Source organism: Sebastes umbrosus, chromosome 20 (genome assembly GCF_015220745.1).
Source record: "Sebastes umbrosus isolate fSebUmb1 chromosome 20, fSebUmb1.pri, whole genome shotgun sequence".
Taxonomy (NCBI): Eukaryota; Metazoa; Chordata; class Actinopteri; order Perciformes; family Sebastidae; genus Sebastes; species Sebastes umbrosus.
The window spans coordinates 20,777,913-20,796,650 of NC_051288.1; the positions used below are offsets into that span (position 1 = coordinate 20,777,913).

The 18,738-nt window shown below is 37.5% G+C and overlaps 3 protein-coding genes across 3 annotated transcripts; 2 read left to right on the forward strand and 1 right to left on the reverse strand.

The window, feature by feature from the left end:
* The first annotated feature begins 16 nt into the window (after window positions 1–16).
* On the forward strand, window positions 17–4,048 carry LOC119479607 (insulin-like growth factor-binding protein complex acid labile subunit). The gene is made up of 2 exons (XM_037755397.1): window positions 17–1,361; window positions 2,232–4,048. Exons 1-2 carry the CDS (start codon window positions 1,071–1,073, stop codon window positions 3,018–3,020), a joined length of 1,080 nt encoding a protein of 359 aa, XP_037611325.1. The 5' UTR covers window positions 17–1,070; the 3' UTR covers window positions 3,021–4,048.
* Window positions 4,049–6,734: 2,686 nt separating this feature from the next.
* On the reverse strand, window positions 6,735–12,236 carry tmem101 (transmembrane protein 101). The gene is made up of 4 exons (XM_037755902.1): window positions 12,037–12,236; window positions 10,050–10,230; window positions 8,820–8,966; window positions 6,735–7,574 (listed from the first exon to the last, which is right to left on the reverse strand). The coding sequence occupies exons 1-4, from the start codon at window positions 12,165–12,167 to the stop codon at window positions 7,266–7,268; spliced, it is 768 nt and encodes a 255-aa protein (XP_037611830.1). The 5' UTR covers window positions 12,168–12,236; the 3' UTR covers window positions 6,735–7,265.
* Window positions 12,237–12,372: 136 nt separating this feature from the next.
* Window positions 12,373–17,783, forward strand: gngt2b (guanine nucleotide binding protein (G protein), gamma transducing activity polypeptide 2b). Its single transcript, XM_037755903.1, has 4 exons — window positions 12,373–12,447; window positions 16,718–16,951; window positions 17,104–17,192; window positions 17,428–17,783. The coding sequence occupies exons 3-4, from the start codon at window positions 17,109–17,111 to the stop codon at window positions 17,554–17,556; spliced, it is 213 nt and encodes a 70-aa protein (XP_037611831.1). The 5' UTR covers window positions 12,373–12,447; window positions 16,718–16,951; window positions 17,104–17,108; the 3' UTR covers window positions 17,557–17,783.
* Window positions 17,784–18,738: the final 955 nt, after the last annotated feature.

The window sequence follows — 18,738 nt, forward strand, 5'->3', positions numbered from 1 at the left end:
CAAAACTCAACGTGACCATCACGGTTGTCCTCGGGGTGATGGAAGCTGTCACATTTCTGAGATGAGGTTTTTGTGGAAAATGCTCCAACGGGTTGTTTCGTAGCCTGATTGTGATGCATCCGTGTAATTACAGGAAACCAGAGCACTCAGTGTTTCAAATTAATTATTTAAATGTCTTAAGCCTCTGGCTTCGCTAAAGCTGCCTGATGACATTTGCTGCTGTCCTCTTAGCGACAAAGAGCACTTAAATATGTAGCTTATAAAGTTGACTGAATACTGCTGTTGCAGCTGGATTTGTGTGGACAATGCTTCCTAAAAGAAGTGATTTCTATGCTTTTGGGTGGAATTGCAGCTAGATCTCAGGTAGGCTGATTATAGTAGGTTTGCAAGATTACTTTCATTATTGATTAATCTTCAGATTATGTTCTTGATTGATTGGTTTGGTCTGTAAAATGTCAGAAAATGGTTTAAAAATACTTGTTTTCTGAGTACAAAACCCCAAAATATTTAGTTTATTTTCATAGAGGAGAAAGAAAAACACAAATAATTCCCATTTGAGAAGCTGTTCCAGAGAGTTTTGCTTAGAAAATTCCTTAAATGATTGATGGATTATTGGAATTTTATCAAAGCAGTGATTATTTTTGCCTAACAGTGCTGCAAAGACAATACATGTGTTTATTTTTTTACATTGTGAATGGTGACGCATATACTGTTGCTTGGCTCCTGCATCAACTCAAAGATTTAGTTATAACTCCATATAATCCTACTGTATGTAATATGATGCAGAAATGCCAAGAAAACTAACTGCTTCCTTTTTAAAAAATCAGCTTCATGCATCCAAATAGAGGAGCAGATGTAAATCCTCACTTTAGGAAAGGATCCAAAACCGAGCAGGTTTGCTCCCCAGATCAGGTTATGTTTTGTGATTATCTGTTTAAGCCCATAATCCCTCTCTAATCAGCAATATTCAATGTCTGCTCATAGAGAATTGAGTGAAATGATTTCAGGTTGTTTTGGTAGGAAGAAGGTAACGATGCTGTTCAGTGATCAGACTCCGATCTGAAGACGAGATGCCCGTCAGTGGCTGCACGATGCTCGCTGCTCTGCTGCCTCTTCTTCTCAACGCGGTGCTGGGCTCCAGGCTGTGTCCCAGCTACTGCTTGTGCTACGAATCCTCTGGCCTTGTGGACTGCCGGTCTCGGGGTCTGGACGACGTCCCTAACAGTGTCCCCCACGGCATTTGGCTGCTGGACTTGAGTGGGAATAAGCTGACTGAGGTGCACAGCAGATCCTTCGTGGGACTGTGGTCCCTTAAGATCCTCCTGATGTCCAACAACAGCATCCAAACTCTGCAACCACAGGTACCAAAAACACAGTGCATTTAATTTCATTCTGCATTTAATACTTTGTTTTAGACCTGTGGTGGAACCAATATTCACATCCATTACCTAAAATAAAAGTAATAATACCAGAAAAAAATCCTGCATTCTGAACTGTACTAAAAGTACAAAGTCTTATGAGCATAATGCAGAAAAATGGCTTGTGTAAGTGTTACATTACTGTATATTATGATTTTATCATTATTATTCGTGCATTCATGTGTAAGCAGCATTTTAATGTTGCAGCTAGTGGAGGTGGAACTCATTTATATTTATAATACTTTATATACAGGTAGTTTAATCTATAAAAATGCACCATATTTTATATTCAAGTTGTAATTAAGTTTTTTTTATGTGAAATCTCAATGTACAAAATCACTAACTAAAGCTGTGAACTGCAACTAATAATTATTTTTGTCTATTAAGCTATTGATTATTTTTTTCCGATTTATCGAATAGACGTTTAGTCTATGAAATGTCGAAAAGTAGTAAAAAAAACAACAAAAAAAACTTCTCAAAGCCCAAAGTGACGTCTTCAAATTGCTGGTTTTGTCCGATCAACAGTCCAAAACCAAATTTTTTCTATTTACAACAAAATAAAACCAGCAAATCATCACTATTGAGAAGATAAAATTAGCAAATGTTGGCACTTTTGCATGATGAATGACTAAAAGCGATTTATCTTGTGGTGTGTTAAGTGTGATTTTTTTTTTTTTTTTAACTTATGTAATGACTGCAATAGTGTTTTTTAATCCTCAAATAAATTCAATCGATACCTCAAAATTGTACTTTATAATTCAGTTCCATTCCTCCACTGTTTTGCCAAATTTCTGTCCTATTTCTGCGTTTCAGTGTCTGTCAGCACTGCAGTTTCTGGAGAGGTTGGACTTGAGTTTCAACCGGCTGCGTCGGCTCCCTCAGGACTTCTCTCAGAGTCTGTCCTCCCTCCAGGAGCTCCAGCTGGACCACAACCTGCTGCAGAACCTGGACTCCACTTCACTGGGTGATTTTGAAAACCTGAAGAAACTGGATCTCAGTTATAACCGCATCCGGGCGTTGGATGTCAGGGCTTTCGGAGGCCTGTCTCAACTGAGCCTCCTCAACCTGGAAGGAAACAGTCTGAACGTGCTTAAAGACGGCGTGTTGAGCCGGCTGCAAAGCCTGGAGGTGCTGCTGCTCAGCCACAACAACATCTCACTGATCGAGACCGACGCTCTGGCTCCGTTGCGGGGTTTGACTCTGCTGGGTCTTCAGGGAAACCGTCTGCAGCACATCAGATTCAAGACCTTCCTGAAGCTCCAGTCCACCAGCACCACCACCCACCTTCAGATGTCCTTCAACCGCTGGACCTGTGACTGCGAGCTGCAGCGCGTGTTCGGCAAGATCCGTTATGTTCGATATCTGCATGTGGACGACTACGATGACATCGTCTGCCATGCTCCCGCTCAGCAAGCCGGAAGTCTCCTGGCATCGCTGGACAGCCAGCTGTGTATCGTTGAGACGGCATCGGTGCTCGCCATCACCATCACCGTGTTGCTGGCTGTGTTTGGTGCGCTGGTCAAAGCAGAGCACAACCGCAAGAAGAACATACAAACTGCAAGTGATACAGAGTCAGAGTCAGCACAGAGACAAGAAAAATGATGGGTTTTATTCTGGGCGTGTAATACTTTGACATTGTTGCCAACCCGGTCTCACAGGAAGGCGTATACATAGCATAACATTACACATCCGCGTGTCATAAGGACGCATTTTAGCCTTTTCACGTGTCAGTTGTACACCACTTTTTGCGTGCCATTTGTACGCCACGCAACAAAACTACAATATCCTCCGCAGTGAGGTTGAGGCAACAAAACCGCTCATTTCGGTTGAGACAACAAAGACCCTCACTTCGGTCGAGGCAACAAAACCACTTAGTTAGGTTTAGGAAAAACATCATGGTTGGGCTTAAAATAATTACGTAAAATAAGAAAAACAAAAAAAACCAACATGAACCAAAACAACATAACATAAGTACAGAAAACACTTCACAAACGTCACTGAAAAATGTGATAAATGTCTCTAACGTAACTTACAAAACGCCATTCTCAAACACTGGTTTCCTGGTTAAGTCGTGTGTTTGTTGGACTCACACACTTCCCCTCCCGCTCACCATAAGCCGTCTTTTTCACTTTTTATTCTACGTCACTAGCTCTGAGCGTAGCATATTTACGTGGATTTGTGTACATTGGACTTGGTGCAGATTACATGGCGTACAAATGACACACCAAAAGCAAGAAAGGCGTTTGTATTGCGCGCTAAATGCCTTGCGCGTTATTGTGGCATTTATGCGCCTTTTTGTGAGAACGGGCTGTTGTTGCATTTACATCATAGATTGTAGTCAACCACACGATATCGTGTTTTATTCAGCCCCGTCTTTATATTTAGATCACCTTTTAAAGCTTTCTTTGAAAGCACAAGAGAATAAATTGAACAGAGTAATATCAGGAATACACTCGCTATAACACACACATACTTGAACTCTTATTAGGCTACTGTATATTGATTATTTACTGTATACTATTGTCTTTTTAAATGTTAGTGATGGCGCAATTAAAGTAATTGTAGGTCAAGAATGTCACTACATATACTTGTATAACCAGTATTTGACCAATAAACCTTGATAAAAGTAATATGAAACTTAATTTTTTTCGGCGATGTCATGTGGGAGTCCCCTCTTAACAAATACCCATCATTGCAGAGGCACATGAATGCGCGATCAAGACCAGGGACCCGATGTAACGAAACCTACGCACAAATACTATGCACAGGCTATTTATTACGCATAAACTGGTATAAAGGACGAATGTGCTCACCTCACAGACATGAAACATAAGGCGGATGGTGCAACCTCGTAGTAAAACCTTGTTTATTTAGGTTGTTTGCCAATTTCGATGATTGATTATTTTTGCAGTCCTAGAAAATGTCATAAAAATGTCAGTATAGTAGGACATAAGAAGTCATAGTATAGTTTGTCTTAAAGAAAAGTCACTTCATTTTACAGGTCTGCAAATTTCATGGTAATTAGTGATAATTAGGAAGTAACCTATTTGAAATTTCTTTGGAATTACTGCCAAATTACCCCAATATTTACCTCAAAATGTATCGAAAATAACTTTATTATAAACATTATTTAATAATTATATCCCACTATTTCCCAATAGCTAGTAATTTATTTAATACATTTCCAGGAAAAGAATACAAAATTAATTGATATACTTTATTTCCATGTCTGCTGATAAATAGATAATAATTGGCAAATAACTTATTTGAAATTTCTTAAAAAAAAACTCCCTGAATCATGACATTAGCTACTAGATTACGTTTGTGTAGACAATAAGTCACATAAAGGTGAGATTTGTGCCTGATCAGAAGTGTCCTCTGTTAGCTTTGGATTAAGGGCCCAATTTTAACCATTATATGCTATTTTAGCATATTATTATTAAATAATGTTTATAATAAAGTAATTTCAATCAACTAACAGAAGCAGCATGGAGGAGGACAGAGAGGGGATTTAAAGGAGGAGATCATTTAAGTTTAATTCAGTTTCTGGACAACGTTGTACCTAAAAGAAAACAGTGACATATATAAAAGTAAACAGAGCAGCAAAGGAGGCGGCTGGATTCATTAAACTGGCTTGGACAACAAGGCACAGCTGGAGGTGTGCTGATCTCTGGAGCAGGTGGATGACTGGATTCTTGTTCCTCTTGAACCTGTTTGGATGCTTCTGTGGTCTCCATGCCTTTGTTGGGCCATCAAGATACCGGTAAGTCTTTTCTCAGTATGGTATGTCCTAAAAACGGCATTGTATATCATGAAAATTCATGAAAGTCATAGTATAGTATGTTGGAAAAAAAACAAAACGGTCATGGTATAGTATGTTGAAAAATATGAAAAATTAGTATGTCAAGAAATTTCATGAAATTAAGTTATCGTATATTATGTGTGAAAAAATTCATGAAAAAAGTCATAGTATATTATGTCGAAAGATTTAATGGGAAAAAAAAGTCATATTATAGTATGTCGAAGAAATGCATGAAATAGGAGTCATACTATTATACTTCGAAAAATTCAAAGAAAAAAGTCATACTATTGTATGTCGAAAAAAATCATGAAAGAAAAAGCCACTGTATAGTATGTCGAAAAATGTTTTGAAAAAAAGTCATAGTATAGCATGTCGGAAAATTAAAATAAAGTCATAGTAAAGTATGTCGAAAAAAAAAGTCATAGTATATCGAAAAATGTATTTAAGTCATAGTTAAGGAGTCATATTCAAAAGTAAAAAAAAGTAATCTCGAAAAAATTAAAAAGTCATAGTATCTCGAAAAAAAACAAAAAACGTCATACTATAATATGTCTAAAAAAAAAGTCACAGTATATATAGTCTGTCGAATTAATGAAAAAGGATATTTTTGTATACTATGTTGAATAAAGTCATAAACAGTCACAGTATAGTACGTCAAAAGAAGTCACAAAAAAATCATATCAAAAGATGTCATAAGGTCACGTATAGTATGTTGAAAAGTTATAAATGTCATACTATGCTTTGTTGAAAAAGTAAAAAAGTCATAGTATAGTATGCCGTAAAAAAAATCATAAAAATGTGATAGTATAGTATGTCATAAATAATGTCATAAAATTTCATAGAATAGTAAGGCATAAAATGTCATTAAAAATATCATAGTATAGTATGTTGTACAAAATGTCAAGCTATATGTTGTAAAAAATGTAAAAATGTCATATAGTTTGCCGTGAAAGTCATAACAAATTTCACAGTATAGTTTACCTTAAAAAAATGTCATTAAAGAAGTCGGTGTAGTATGCTATAAAAAGAAAAGGTCATTTAAATGTCAGTATAGTTTGTCATAAAAAAAGTCATAGTATAGTATGCCGTATAAAAAAGGTCAGAAAAATGCCATTGTAGAATAGGTCATAAATAATATCATTAAAATGTCAGTGTAGCATATCTTAGAAAATGTCATGAAAATGTCAGTATAGAGTGTGATAAAAAATGTTATTAAAAATGGTACCCACCTAATGTCCGATCAGCTTCATCTGGTTCAAGAACTCAACCTTGCGAGTGTGGTGCCAGTAGCCCAGGTAGCCGTCAATGAGCAGGACCACTATAGGGAGGATGGTGGCCAGATCGATTGCATTAATGCGTTAAAGAAATTAGTGATGGTAAAAAAAAAATCCGTTTACGCGTTAACTTTGACAGCCCTAATTGCAATATAATTAGATATAAATAATCATACGCATGTAACTAAATTGAGATACATTATAAAAGGTGTGAACAATATCTACACAGAAGATAAAAAGTTGTGCTTATTCAATTTAATGAAATTCACATGAATGCACAAGTGAAAAGAAGCACAAAAAACAGTTGATTATCAAATGTACTGTAGCACAAAATGCCACAAGTTAAACTTTAGGTTTCCCTTTATTTGCAAAATATTTGAACCGTATACAGTAAAACATTCTACTATTTAAGACTATACTTTTTGGAGTAGACAGTATTTTTCCTGTAGATACAGTATTAATACTCAGTGTCATGTTTCAGAGCATAACAGAGAAAAGTGTAAACATGAATCTGAATAAATTATTAAATTGTGAAAAAAGGAAGCTTGTGTTTTTTTCTTTTTCTTGCAGAAGCAAAGATACCAACTGGTGGGCAAATACAATCGGCGCTGTTTACATCCAACAGTCTCAGCTTGGAGTGTTTGAATCCTGAGAGGTCACCGAGCGACGGCAGCTTTGAGTACAAAGTCTGGCTGTGGCCTTAAGGCCGACAATCTCATCCTGTGCCGACACCTTCATCTGTAAAAGTTGTCACGGAGCGTCCAAAAGGTTTCAACCGTCAGTCGCCAGGATCAGCACAGCGCCGAAGATGCCCACGTTATGTCCGATCAGCTTCATCTGGTTCCAGAACTCCACCTTGCGAGTGTGGTGCCAGTAGCCCAGGTTGCCGTCAATGAGCAGGACCACTATGGGGAGGATGGTGGCCAGGACCTGTGCAGCCAGGCGGATGTAGCAGCCAGAGAGGAAGGCCAGAGCCAGCACCCCAAACAGCACCTCTAGCAGCATCAGAGTGATCTCTCCTCCCACAATGTGGTTCAGATAGGCCTGCCGGTCCTCTTTGCTGTGCTGGAGGGAGTACACCTAGTGGGGGGAAAGTGGTACTGCGTTATTTAACTTTGGTTTGTAATAGTGGTGCAACGGTTCAACAATCGATGGACAGCGCTAATAAATATATATCTTGAGTTATGGCCAAAAACGCGTTTGTGAGGTGATTTTAACCTTTCACGAACAAAATCTAATCAGTTCATCTTTGAGTTCAAGTGGATGTTTGTGCCAAATTTGAAGAAGTTCCTTCAAGGCGCTCCTGAAATATCACTTTCACAAGAATGTGACAGAAACGAGGTCACAGTGACCTTTGACCAACAAAATCTAATCAGTTCATCCTTGAGTCCGGGTGGACGCCTGTGCCAAATTTGATGGAATCCCCTCCAGGCTTTTCTGAGATATCACGTTCACGTGAATGGGTCGGACGTGAGGTCACAGTGACCTTCGACCACAAAAATCTAATCAGTTCATCCTCGTCAAAGTGGAAGTTTGAGCCAAATTTGAAGAAATTCTCTCCAGGCGTTCCTGAGATATCGCGTTCATGAGAACGTACGTATATGTTCAGACAACTCGATAATGGCTGTCGCCGGTGCGGAGGCATAAAAATGACATTCGATACAGCCCTATCCGTAACGTTAACTACTTTTACGGAGTGCAGAGCAAAGTTTTGGTGAGCAGGCATATGGAGAACGGAGATGCAGGGTGTCAATGCTATAGAAAAATTACTGGTCACTCATTGCTAATTAACAGGGCTCGGCAGGCGGATAAGCCGCTCCACCAGAAACATCTCTAAATGCACAGTAGGAGGCAGATTTTTGAGACTATTTTTATACCATCTTAGTTCTAATTAATTCAAATCGGCTTAATATTGGCATAGGAAAAAACTAGTCTTGTTTTGTTTGACCAAAAGATATTCAGTTTTCAATTATATGAAACAGAGAAAAGCAGCACATTTTCACATTTATTGAGTTGGAACTAGAGAATGTTTGGAGTTTTTGCTTATAAAATTAATTAATTTTCTGTCAATCGACTAATCCATTTATCTAGTTAAGACCAAATCTGGCTCTTAGCAATGCAACGTAAGGTCTCTGGCATGTTCTCTTGACGAAATGCATTTAAAGACAATTTGGATAAGAGCTTCACTCAGTTAATTAAATGTATTCTGTGACTGTTCTTGTTACGACAACTGTATTGGTCTCATTTTGTGTGAAGTGTTTGAATTTCTTACTGACTATGTCCATATATAAATAAATAAATAAATAAAACTGATGTGGGTCTTACCATGCAGATGAGGTAGACTCCCAGGAAAACTTGTCCAGTAGACTGCAGGGATCTGCTGCGAGGTTTCTGTCTGTACACCTCCCCCGCCCCGCTGGCAAGAACCAGAAAGCCTCCAATAATGGCCAGCGCTCTGGAATACATGCGTACCTGCAGAGCAACGACATTCAGGCTGTAATAAACTATGACAAGTTTCTGCTATGATGTCAGTCTCTGATAAAACAATCTACTTTCAGACTCATCATAGTGGCCTAGATCCATTTTCCCTCATGTCTGACACAGATCTGTTTTAATATTTCAACACTGATCTAGGCCACTTTCATATGTGTAACAGTCAGAACGCAGCAGGTGAGGGGCAATGGTGTGTGAGACTGCATTACAAATATAGCTTCATTGCAAACAAATACCGAAGTGAAACAAGTCAAGTTGCAGATTACATCCATATCTGTCCAAAATATCATCACTTCTTCTTTTCATCCTATTAGACATTTGTTTGAAATTGTCATAATTAGCATATGAATTCTTGAGTTATGGCCAAAAACGGATTTGTGAGGGTCACAGTGACTCTTCAAATGGATGTTTTTGCCAAATTTGAACAAATTCCCTCAAGGCGTTCCTGAGTTATCGCGCTCATGAGAATGTGTAGATCAGACAAACGACTGGATGGACGAACAACCCAAAAACATTATGCCTCTGGTCATGGCTGTAGAAAATGTAAGAAAGATCTGGGAAAGGGATCTTAATTCAAACATAGTGGCTAATGCCAAGATGATAACACACAGGTATTATTATACACTAGTTAAACTTCCAAAAATGGGACTCATGGATTATGTTTGATCGTAAGTGTAAAATTTAAACAGCGCCTTTTCGTCCATCAATTGTGGGAATACTCTTGTAAACGAGTAATGAAAAGTATTGAAGAGTGGTAGCATAAACCACTGGTTCATTCAATCAAACATTTATTAATGATCACACGATCAAGGTCGGTGTAATTTGCTTTTGGTACAGCATGGTGGGTAAGCTCAAGCTGCAGTGTCAGCATCAAAACACAACATACATTAAAATATGAAAATACAAAATCGAATTTTAAACTTCAGTCTGGTGATGACGACTGATTTTTACACTACTCGTTAACACAATTCAGTCCCATCTTTTGAAGTTTTGCTTATTATCAGAAGCATACAGGTAACTGAACAGCAGCTTTGTTACTGCAAACCACAGAATTTGACTCACCTTAAGCCAGTCCCCGTAGTACACCTGTTCTCCAACATATGACGCATAAGTGCTGACGGCCAGTTGAATGGCTGCGCCCATCGCAAACCACCTCCTCTTCACCCCAAATGACATGAAGCTGGCGCAGAGCACGGCAGCCCCCATGTCCACATACAGGTACGGTACATGGATGTCTGGCTTCCTGGAGATGACAATGAATGAAAAGACTGAATGAAAAAAGGACTCACAATAAATTTCTTCTGCATTACAGTGAGAAAAGTACAAGATATGAACCCCAAAACTGATTTCAATTTGAATAAAAAAGCTATTGAAACTGTACTCAGCACCTGGACCAGAAATGTGTGTGATTTGATTTTTTCCTGCATCACTAAAGTGTCCTTAAAACCGCAAAGCAGTAGTCGTATGTCTGTGTTTAATGGTGTAAAACTATTCACATTCATGAAGCTGTAAGCAGCACATGCTCAGCTTAAAATACCCACTTAATAATCAACATGAATTTAAATTTAATTAGGGCTGCAATTAACAATCATTTTCATTGTTGATTAATCTGTCAATTATTTTCATGATTAAGTGATTAGTTGTTTTGTTTGGTCTATTAAGTGTTGATCAATGTTTCCCAAAGCCCAAGATGACGCCCTATCATTATTATTATTATTATATTTACTTTACAGTAATAGAGGAGGCAAGAAACCAAAACATATTCACATTTAACAAGCTGCAATCAGAGAATTTTTTACTTTTTTACTCTTAAAATATAAATTACTCAAACCAATCAATCGCTTATCAAAATAGTTGCCTATTAATTTAATAGTTGACAACTAATCGATTAATCATTGCAGCTCTAAATATTATAAAACTCACTGTAAGTTAACCCTTTCAGCACAAGGCACCTATTTGAGACAGAGGAAAAATATAACCCAACTAAAAGAGGCAGCCAGGTTTTACAAAGGGTGTATACATTTTCCTTAAAGTTGCTATAATTGCAGGATAATTCAGAGGGTCAAACAGTCAAAGTATAGTTTGTTGAAAACTTTTAAAAAAGTCATAGTATAGTATGTTGAATAAATAAAAAGTCACCTCGAAAAAAAACTATTGAGACAGAGGAAAAATAACTCAACTAAAAGAGGCAGCCAGGTATGACAAAGGGTTTATACATTTTCCTTTAAAGTTGCTATAATTGCAGGATAATTCAGAAGAGGGGTGTGGTTGTCTTTAGAGTAAAGACCAAGTTACCCACTACAGACTGAAACAATACACGCCCAAAGGATTAAAACCACCATTAACGTTACTACCAGAAACAAATTACAGTCTACCCCCTCTGAAAATTACAGACCAGGCAAAATATAACATGTCATTTTACTTTAAACAACTCCATATGCAGCTGCAGCTTTCTGCCTGAGGTTGAGTCTAACGTTGATTGCTGATGTACAGCACCTGTGAAGTTAATGTTAACTAGCTGCAACTTAAGACAGGATAAGATATTCCTTACATCAGCAAAGGGGATAGTGCAAATAAACAAGAAGCATCATAACACAGTAAAAAAATAACAAAATATGAACCATTTAAATAGAAGGAAGTATAAAAATAGGAGCAGCATATACAGTATTGACAATAAACAGACTATTAACAAAATTGCACAAGTGGAAAATGATATTGCACAGTGAGAATGAAATGAAATCACACCTGTAAATATCAGGTTATTGTCAGTTTTGTGGTGTGTATGTGTAAAAGTGGTCTACTGAGAGCAGAGCTAGTTGTGGAGTCTGAACTTTTACAATCAAGTCAACACAACAGATACGAAAAGGTCAGCTAGCACACATATTGACGCTTATATCTGCCAAACTACACACTGCTTAGACACTTATCCAGGTGATGAAGGCTGTTTTTGTGACGTCACATGTGTGTCTCTGAGTTAGATTGCTAGCTAGCTAACAAGCTAACATTAGCTCTTTAGCTTCCAGAGCTTTATTCTGTCATTTCTTCTCACCTTTTTGAGTCCGCTCGTTCAGCAAACAGCATCAACATGCTGAAGCAGTTCCAGAAGCCGAACCGGGTCAGGATAAACGCTCCTAACTGGCTGAGGAACCGTAAAGTCTGCTTCCTACTCGGAGCTGCCATTGTTGCTGCAACCTATCCGCCAAACGGACGACACTGCAGTAGACTTCCGGCCAAAATACACACGTGTCGAAATAAAAGCACGCGTCTCTCTAATCTACATGAACGTGGCTTTAATTTACACGCTCATGCTCTTATTTTGAAAATAGTTCTTGTTCTACCACAAAGACGTCCTCCTATTGGCTGATAGAATAAAGTGGGCGGGACAGACTCAGCAGAAGAAAACAGAAGAAGGAGACATCACCATCCACAGGAGAAAGTAGATCAGCACAGAAATCTTAAGGTCATTGGAGGAAAATGTGTCTGTTTGCTACTTAACCTTAATATTTTCTAGCAGGCAATCAAGTACAGGTTAAACGGCCCTATTCTGCTCAAAAAAGCTCATAGATTTGACCAAAGATATTGCATACTCAAAAATCCATGCTGAGTTCAGTGTTTTTAAAACAAAAAAAATAACCATTTATTAATAAATTAATTAAAAATCAACAAAAAAATAACCATTTATTAATAAATTAATTTAAAATCAACAAAATCATATTACCCTTTGTTAATCGTTAAATCTATTAGAAAAAATAAAGAAGTGTAAGTCTGTGCACGCATCCAAAGGGATACTTAAAAAGCCACCAAAAACAAACAGTAACATTTTCTTTCATTCACATTTTTTTGTATTAATTATTAAACTGATAATTTAACTAATTAAATATTTACAACAAATGTTATCACCATACATGATTGCCAATGCAAAGTCTTCCCCACAATGCCAAGAAAATAATTCTGGTGTAGGAATACAAATCTTGTTGTTTCAATGTATGTTTTTTTTTTGTTTTTTTAAATAATAACGATTATTACTTTATAATGAATCAATGCAGTTTTTTAATTTGTGTAATTTATGTGTTTATTTATTTATTTTTAATTTTATTGGTTTATTCAACAGTGACAGTGCACATTAATAAATATGTAAATAATTCAGAGAGATTTTTTAGCTATTAAGTGCCTGGATAGATGTTACAAAGTTATCCTATAGACAAATATAAGAATATAAGATAACAAAATGTATTAAAACTATCTATAAGCAAGCAGAGCAATAATAAAAAAAAGAGCAAATATTAATGTTAGTAAAAACATCATAAGGACACCATAATACTACATAATACAAGAAATGCAAAGTAATGATATAGGGAATATAAATGTTTATAAAAAATATGCACTAAAAAAGACAGAATGTGTGACTGTAGAACATAAACAGGTCATTAAAACCCACAAATTCACTGAAATAATACCAAGGACATTACAATGGTAATTGTCAATGGTAGCTATGGAAACATCGTCCCGTAACTTGTTTTGTCCAACCAACAGTCCAAAACCCAAAGATATTCAAGTTACAATAACATAATACTGAGATAACTATTTAACACTAACATTTGATTGACTCATTGATTTATCATTCCAGCACCAATGTTAACTAAAAATGTGAAGGGGAGAGTTTCATCAGGTGATCAGTGACACACTAGGCCTTCATAATGACCAGGAGCGCCTCTACGCTGCTGCTGATCCACAATGACGTGTCTCAGGTTAATCTTTAGTAGATGAGACTAACCCAGATCCTGAAAATGGCTTAGTGGGAGTCCTACTGAAGGTTTAGTTAAGGATCAGTAGGTTGTCATGTCTCAGATGACATGTCAGTTGGAGGTGAGTAGTGGGACTCATTTCACAGGGAACATTTTCATAAAACCTTTAGCTTAAGATATGTCTTTTTTTTTATATTTAGTCTTTATTTAACTGGGTTTGTCCCATTCAACAATTAACATAAAATTACTTTTTTTCGATGAAGTTACATAATTCTGCTCAGTAAGGCCTCAGAAACTATGATATGTTGAATATGCCTGGAGTGACTTTTTGTTGCTAACTTCCTGTAAGAAGACATGCTATTTAAAGACAAAGCGATATCTAGTGGATTATTTTAGCATAACATAACTAAACCAAATGGTAGAGATGGCTCAATCAGGTTTAGTTAAAGGTGCAGTGTGGAGGATTTGGCGGCATCTAGTAGTGAGGTTGCAGATTGCAACCAACTGAAACTTCTTCCATGTGCCAAGCGTGTAGGAGAACTACGGTGGCCAACATGAAAATGTGAAAATGCGAATGTCCCTCTCTAGAGCCAGTGTTTGGTTTGTCCGTTCTGGGCTACTGTAGAAACATGGTGGCCGGCTCTGTGAAGAGGAGATATGTAGATATAAATGGCTCATTCTAAGCTAACGAAAACAACGCAACAACTATTTTCAGGTGATTATACACTAAAGAAAATATACATATTATTATTGTATTCCATGGTAGTCATCCAAGTGGTCATCAATTAAAAACCCAAGGTACTTAATTAAGTAGATACCAACTAAATCTTTTGACCATTTCTCGGACAATGTTGATCTTAATTTTCTTGAAGTAGTAAAAAAAACAAGTCTTGTTTTTTCTACATTTAGAACAAGTTGCAGCTGACAAAGCTGTTGAATGTTAGTTTAAATGGATAAAGTTATGTGCTTCATAATGATAAAACAAATCTTAATTTTCACTGGATCTGGGATTTTTCTGTTTATCTCAACAAACCACGTTGATGCTGTCAGCCTATTTTAAGCCCAACAAGCCTCCATCCATCAACTACACCTGCTTATCCTGTGAATGGGTCACAGTGGGCTGGATGCTGGAGCCTATCTCTGGTTACATTGGGTGAGAGGCCGGGTTAGGTGGTTAGGCTAACATATACTGTACAATAGAAAGACACTTCCATTATATGGGTACTTTAAATGCCCAAAAAGACCAGTGGATTTGAACTCACAACCACCAAACTGCCCACAAACAATCACAATGAATGAAAAATAGCTTGAGCTCAGAGAGAAAAGGCACCTCGAGCAAAAATAATTTATTCTTGCATATTAAGTAGCTGAACTCTCTTCTACGTGTCCACAACTTGTTTATTAGAATGACGTTGTAAGACTTACAGCAACTGATTGGATACTGCAAGATTAAAGTATATAATCAAATCAGTGGTGATGACTTGGCCTCCTTCCTCTTGGCTAAAGGTCCTGTTCTCGTGATGTATAAACACACAATGAACCCAACTCTCACCCCCGTTATAACCAAGTTAAATGTATGGGTTAGCTACTGATATAATATTTAAAGTAACAGTGAAAAGTAAATGAGAGCAATTGACTTATAAGCGTATACTTTATGTCTTTTGGTATGTGTACCACAGTTTAAGTTTAAGTCAAGTCAAAGCACAAAGGGCTGCACATATAATAAAAACAGCGATGATGAACAACATTAGCAAAACGTATAAAGGAGAGATAAACTACATACAAAGCATTACAAATGGAATATTAGACACATGTATTAACTACATTACCGCCTTGTGGTTGCATGCCTCCGCCTACCGGTTTAGTTGCAGTTAACATCCATGTCTGTCCAAAATCTCATCGCTTCATCATTTCATCCTATTAAACATTTCTGTGAAATTGTCATAATCAGCATATGAATTCTTGAGTAAAATGTGTTTTGTGATGTCACAGTGACCTTTGACCATCCAAATCTAATCAGTTCATCCTGGATGTGTCTATGCTGATGTGTATTTTGTATTTTTGATGTGTATTTCTTGCATTGTTTTTGTCTACCGATGCACACACCAAGACAAATTCCAATCAATGTTTCATTGACATGGTAATAAATTATTGAATCTTGACAATCTAATCAGTTCAACCTTGAGTCCAAGTGGACGTATATGAGGCGTGACTACAGGTGATAGGATGGTGCGAGTCCATATCATATTTTACAATTCAAAAGGTGCAGTGTGTAGGATTTGCAACAAAACTGAAACTTCTCCAGGGTGCCAAGCGTGTAGGAGAACTATGGTGGCCAATGTGTAAACATGAAAACGCAAATGTCCCTATCTAGAGCCAGTGTTTTTTTTTTCTGTTGCCGGCTCGGTATGTAGATATAAACGCCTCACTCTAAGATAACAAAAACACAATGATTCTTATGTCCAGGTGATTATACACTAAAGAGTACATACTTATTAATATTATGTTCCATTTCTGCCAATAGATCCCCCTAAATGCTACACACTGTTCCTTTAAAAGTAGAACCTTGAAGTCCGATCTAGCATATACAGGGAACCAATTTAATGAAATAAGAACAGGGGCAATATGATCTGATCTGATATGACATTTTCTATCATAGCAGCAGTATTTTGTACAAGTTGTAGTTTGCTAATAGTTGATTTAGGTAAGCCAGAGAAACGAGTATTACAGTAGCCAAGCCTAGATGAGACAAATGCATGAAGAAGTGTTTCAGCATCAGCCATGGAAAGAATGGGACGAACCGTGGCAATGTTTCGGAAATGGTCCGTTGTTTGATTGACAGGTGTACACAGTTAGTAGCAGACGATGTAATGTTCAAACGTCTATCATTTTCTATTTCGGTGTCTCACTTTCTCCACCTCAACTGCAGATCTTTAAGGGATCTCTTACCTTGCTCGATCTCTTACCTTCCTCCTTCCTGTTCAGAGGTTAGGGCTCCTGATTGTTTAATCTCATCACGGGGGATTGGTGACATCATGTCCAATCCTGTGGCGACCTCTCCCAAAAGCCAGCAGCAGGGATCAGCTGGGATGAAGAGCAGTGGGACAGCACGGATCAGTCAGTGTGAAGAAGCAACCGGACTACAGTAAGGTATACAGTCGATGAGCTCTTAGGAGCCAACACATTTCTCGGACTTTTGGGGATCCCACCTTTCAACAGGTAAAGCCTGATGATTGAGATATCTTTCTATGCTGGATTTACATTTATTTTGTCAAAGGATTTGAAGAGAATAACCTAAAGAAACCACAGGTTATAGCACTCACGAGAGTACACTTTGTCGTTAAAGTTTTGATCTTGATTTCCTCTTACAGTCAGGATGGCTCGGGATATGTCAGATAAGGAAATCCTGAAAATGGAACTGGAACAGTTGAAGAAGGAAGTTAGCACAGCTAGGACACCAGTAAGTAAATTACCTCTTTTTTAAAAACATCTTTTCTTGCCATCAGTTGTGAAGAATCTGTCCAATATTATCTTGAATTGTAGCTACAAAAAGCCTCTTTAAACAATGTGGAAAACAATTTCAGGAGATAAATGAATTTGTAGCATGCAAGTTTAAATGTCCATCTTTATAGCTGTGAAAAGACAATCTGCTTTGTTGAGCTTACATTTGTTTCTTTCTTTCCTCTCAACAACAGCTGGCTGCAAACTGTACAGAGACGGTTTCTTATGTTGAGGAGCTGTTGCCAAATGATCCGCTGATTAAAGGCGTTCCAGATGACAAGAACCCCTACAAGGGAGACAAGGGAGGCTGCGTAGTAACATAGCACACAGACATGCAGGGAACAGTCAAACAGTTTTTTATGAGAGCCGGTTACATCGCTGTAATGTCCCTGTAGAAGTCTTGTGGATAAATTGTACATTAGTGAGAAAACTAAGATCTGTAATGGTATTGCTACCAGGACCTTTTCCATCACCGGATTACTGTACGTACCTGTTGATATGAAAATGTTTATCAATTTGTAATTAAATGCAAATAGCTGTACAAAGCGTTGACCTGACCTGGCTGCTCTTGTTAATGCTATATATATTAGCATATCTCACTTTTACTGCACTCCCAATGCACTTTCATCTCATTACGTCATGCTGGTTAATGTTAAATAGGCCTCACTAGATATTGTCTGTGTAAATCAGCACATTATCAACATGACACTCACCTGTGTTGCTTTAGCAAAGCAGGGCAAAGTCACAGGAGTCGTGCAGCTACTGCTTAGTCTAATTCTTAATAGGATTTCCCTCACAGTCGGTCACACTGTCGACGCAGAGCTGCTTCCTGTATCAAAGTCTTTAAGCTTATTCCAGCGGCTTCATCCCGGCTTCCATTTCGAGCTCTCCATCCAATTAGTGTCATTTTCAATCTGGGCAACAAAAAATACAAAGCATTTCTTCAAAATTCGCCATACAACTATTGGTATGAATACAGAAGGGCTATCAATCAATTAAAATATTTAATCGCGATTAATCGCAAATGAATTGCACATTTTTTATCCGTTCAAAATGTACCTCAAAGGGAGATTTGTCAAGTATTTAATACTCTTTTTAACATGGGAGTGGACAAATATTCTGCTTTATGCAAATGTATGTATTTATTTATTATTGGAAATCAATTAAAAACACAAAACAATGACAAATATTGTCCAGAAACCCTCACAGGTACTGCATTTAGCATAAAAAATATGCTCAAATCATAACATGGCAAACTGCAGCCCAACAGGCAACTCGTGGGTACCCATAGAACCCATTTTCATTCACATATCTTGAAGTCAGAGGTCAAGGGACCCCTTTGAAAATGTCCATGTGGTGTGGTTGTGGTGGTTCATGATATCTAAAGAGCAGGAACTGGAACTGGGGCATCTAAATGGAACAGAGTGATTTGTTTTTGGCTGTCTGAATTTCATATTAATTGAGGCCAACATAACAGCTTGTTGCTTTGTTGTGGTTCAGGTTAT

Excerpts from the sequence above, each read along its gene's own strand:
- LOC119479607 (XM_037755397.1), top strand. The coding sequence starts at position 1,071 with ATGCCCGTCAGTGGCTGCACGATGCTCGCTGCTCTGCTGCCTCTTCTT. Across the intron at positions 1,362-2,231 it reads TCCAAACTCTGCAACCACAG|TGTCTGTCAGCACTGCAGTT; the intron begins GTACCAAAAACA and ends TCTGCGTTTCAG.
- tmem101 (XM_037755902.1), bottom strand. The coding sequence starts at position 12,167 with ATGGCAGCTCCGAGTAGGAAGCAGACTTTACGGTTCCTCAGCCAGTTA. Across the intron at positions 10,231-12,036 it reads GAACGAGCGGACTCAAAAAG|GAAGCCAGACATCCATGTAC; the intron begins GTGAGAAGAAAT and ends TGTCATCTCCAG. Across the intron at positions 8,967-10,049 it reads ACTACGGGGACTGGCTTAAG|GTACGCATGTATTCCAGAGC; the intron begins GTGAGTCAAATT and ends GTTGCTCTGCAG.
- gngt2b (XM_037755903.1), top strand. The coding sequence starts at position 17,109 with ATGGCTCGGGATATGTCAGATAAGGAAATCCTGAAAATGGAACTGGAA. Across the intron at positions 17,193-17,427 it reads TTAGCACAGCTAGGACACCA|CTGGCTGCAAACTGTACAGA; the intron begins GTAAGTAAATTA and ends TCTCAACAACAG.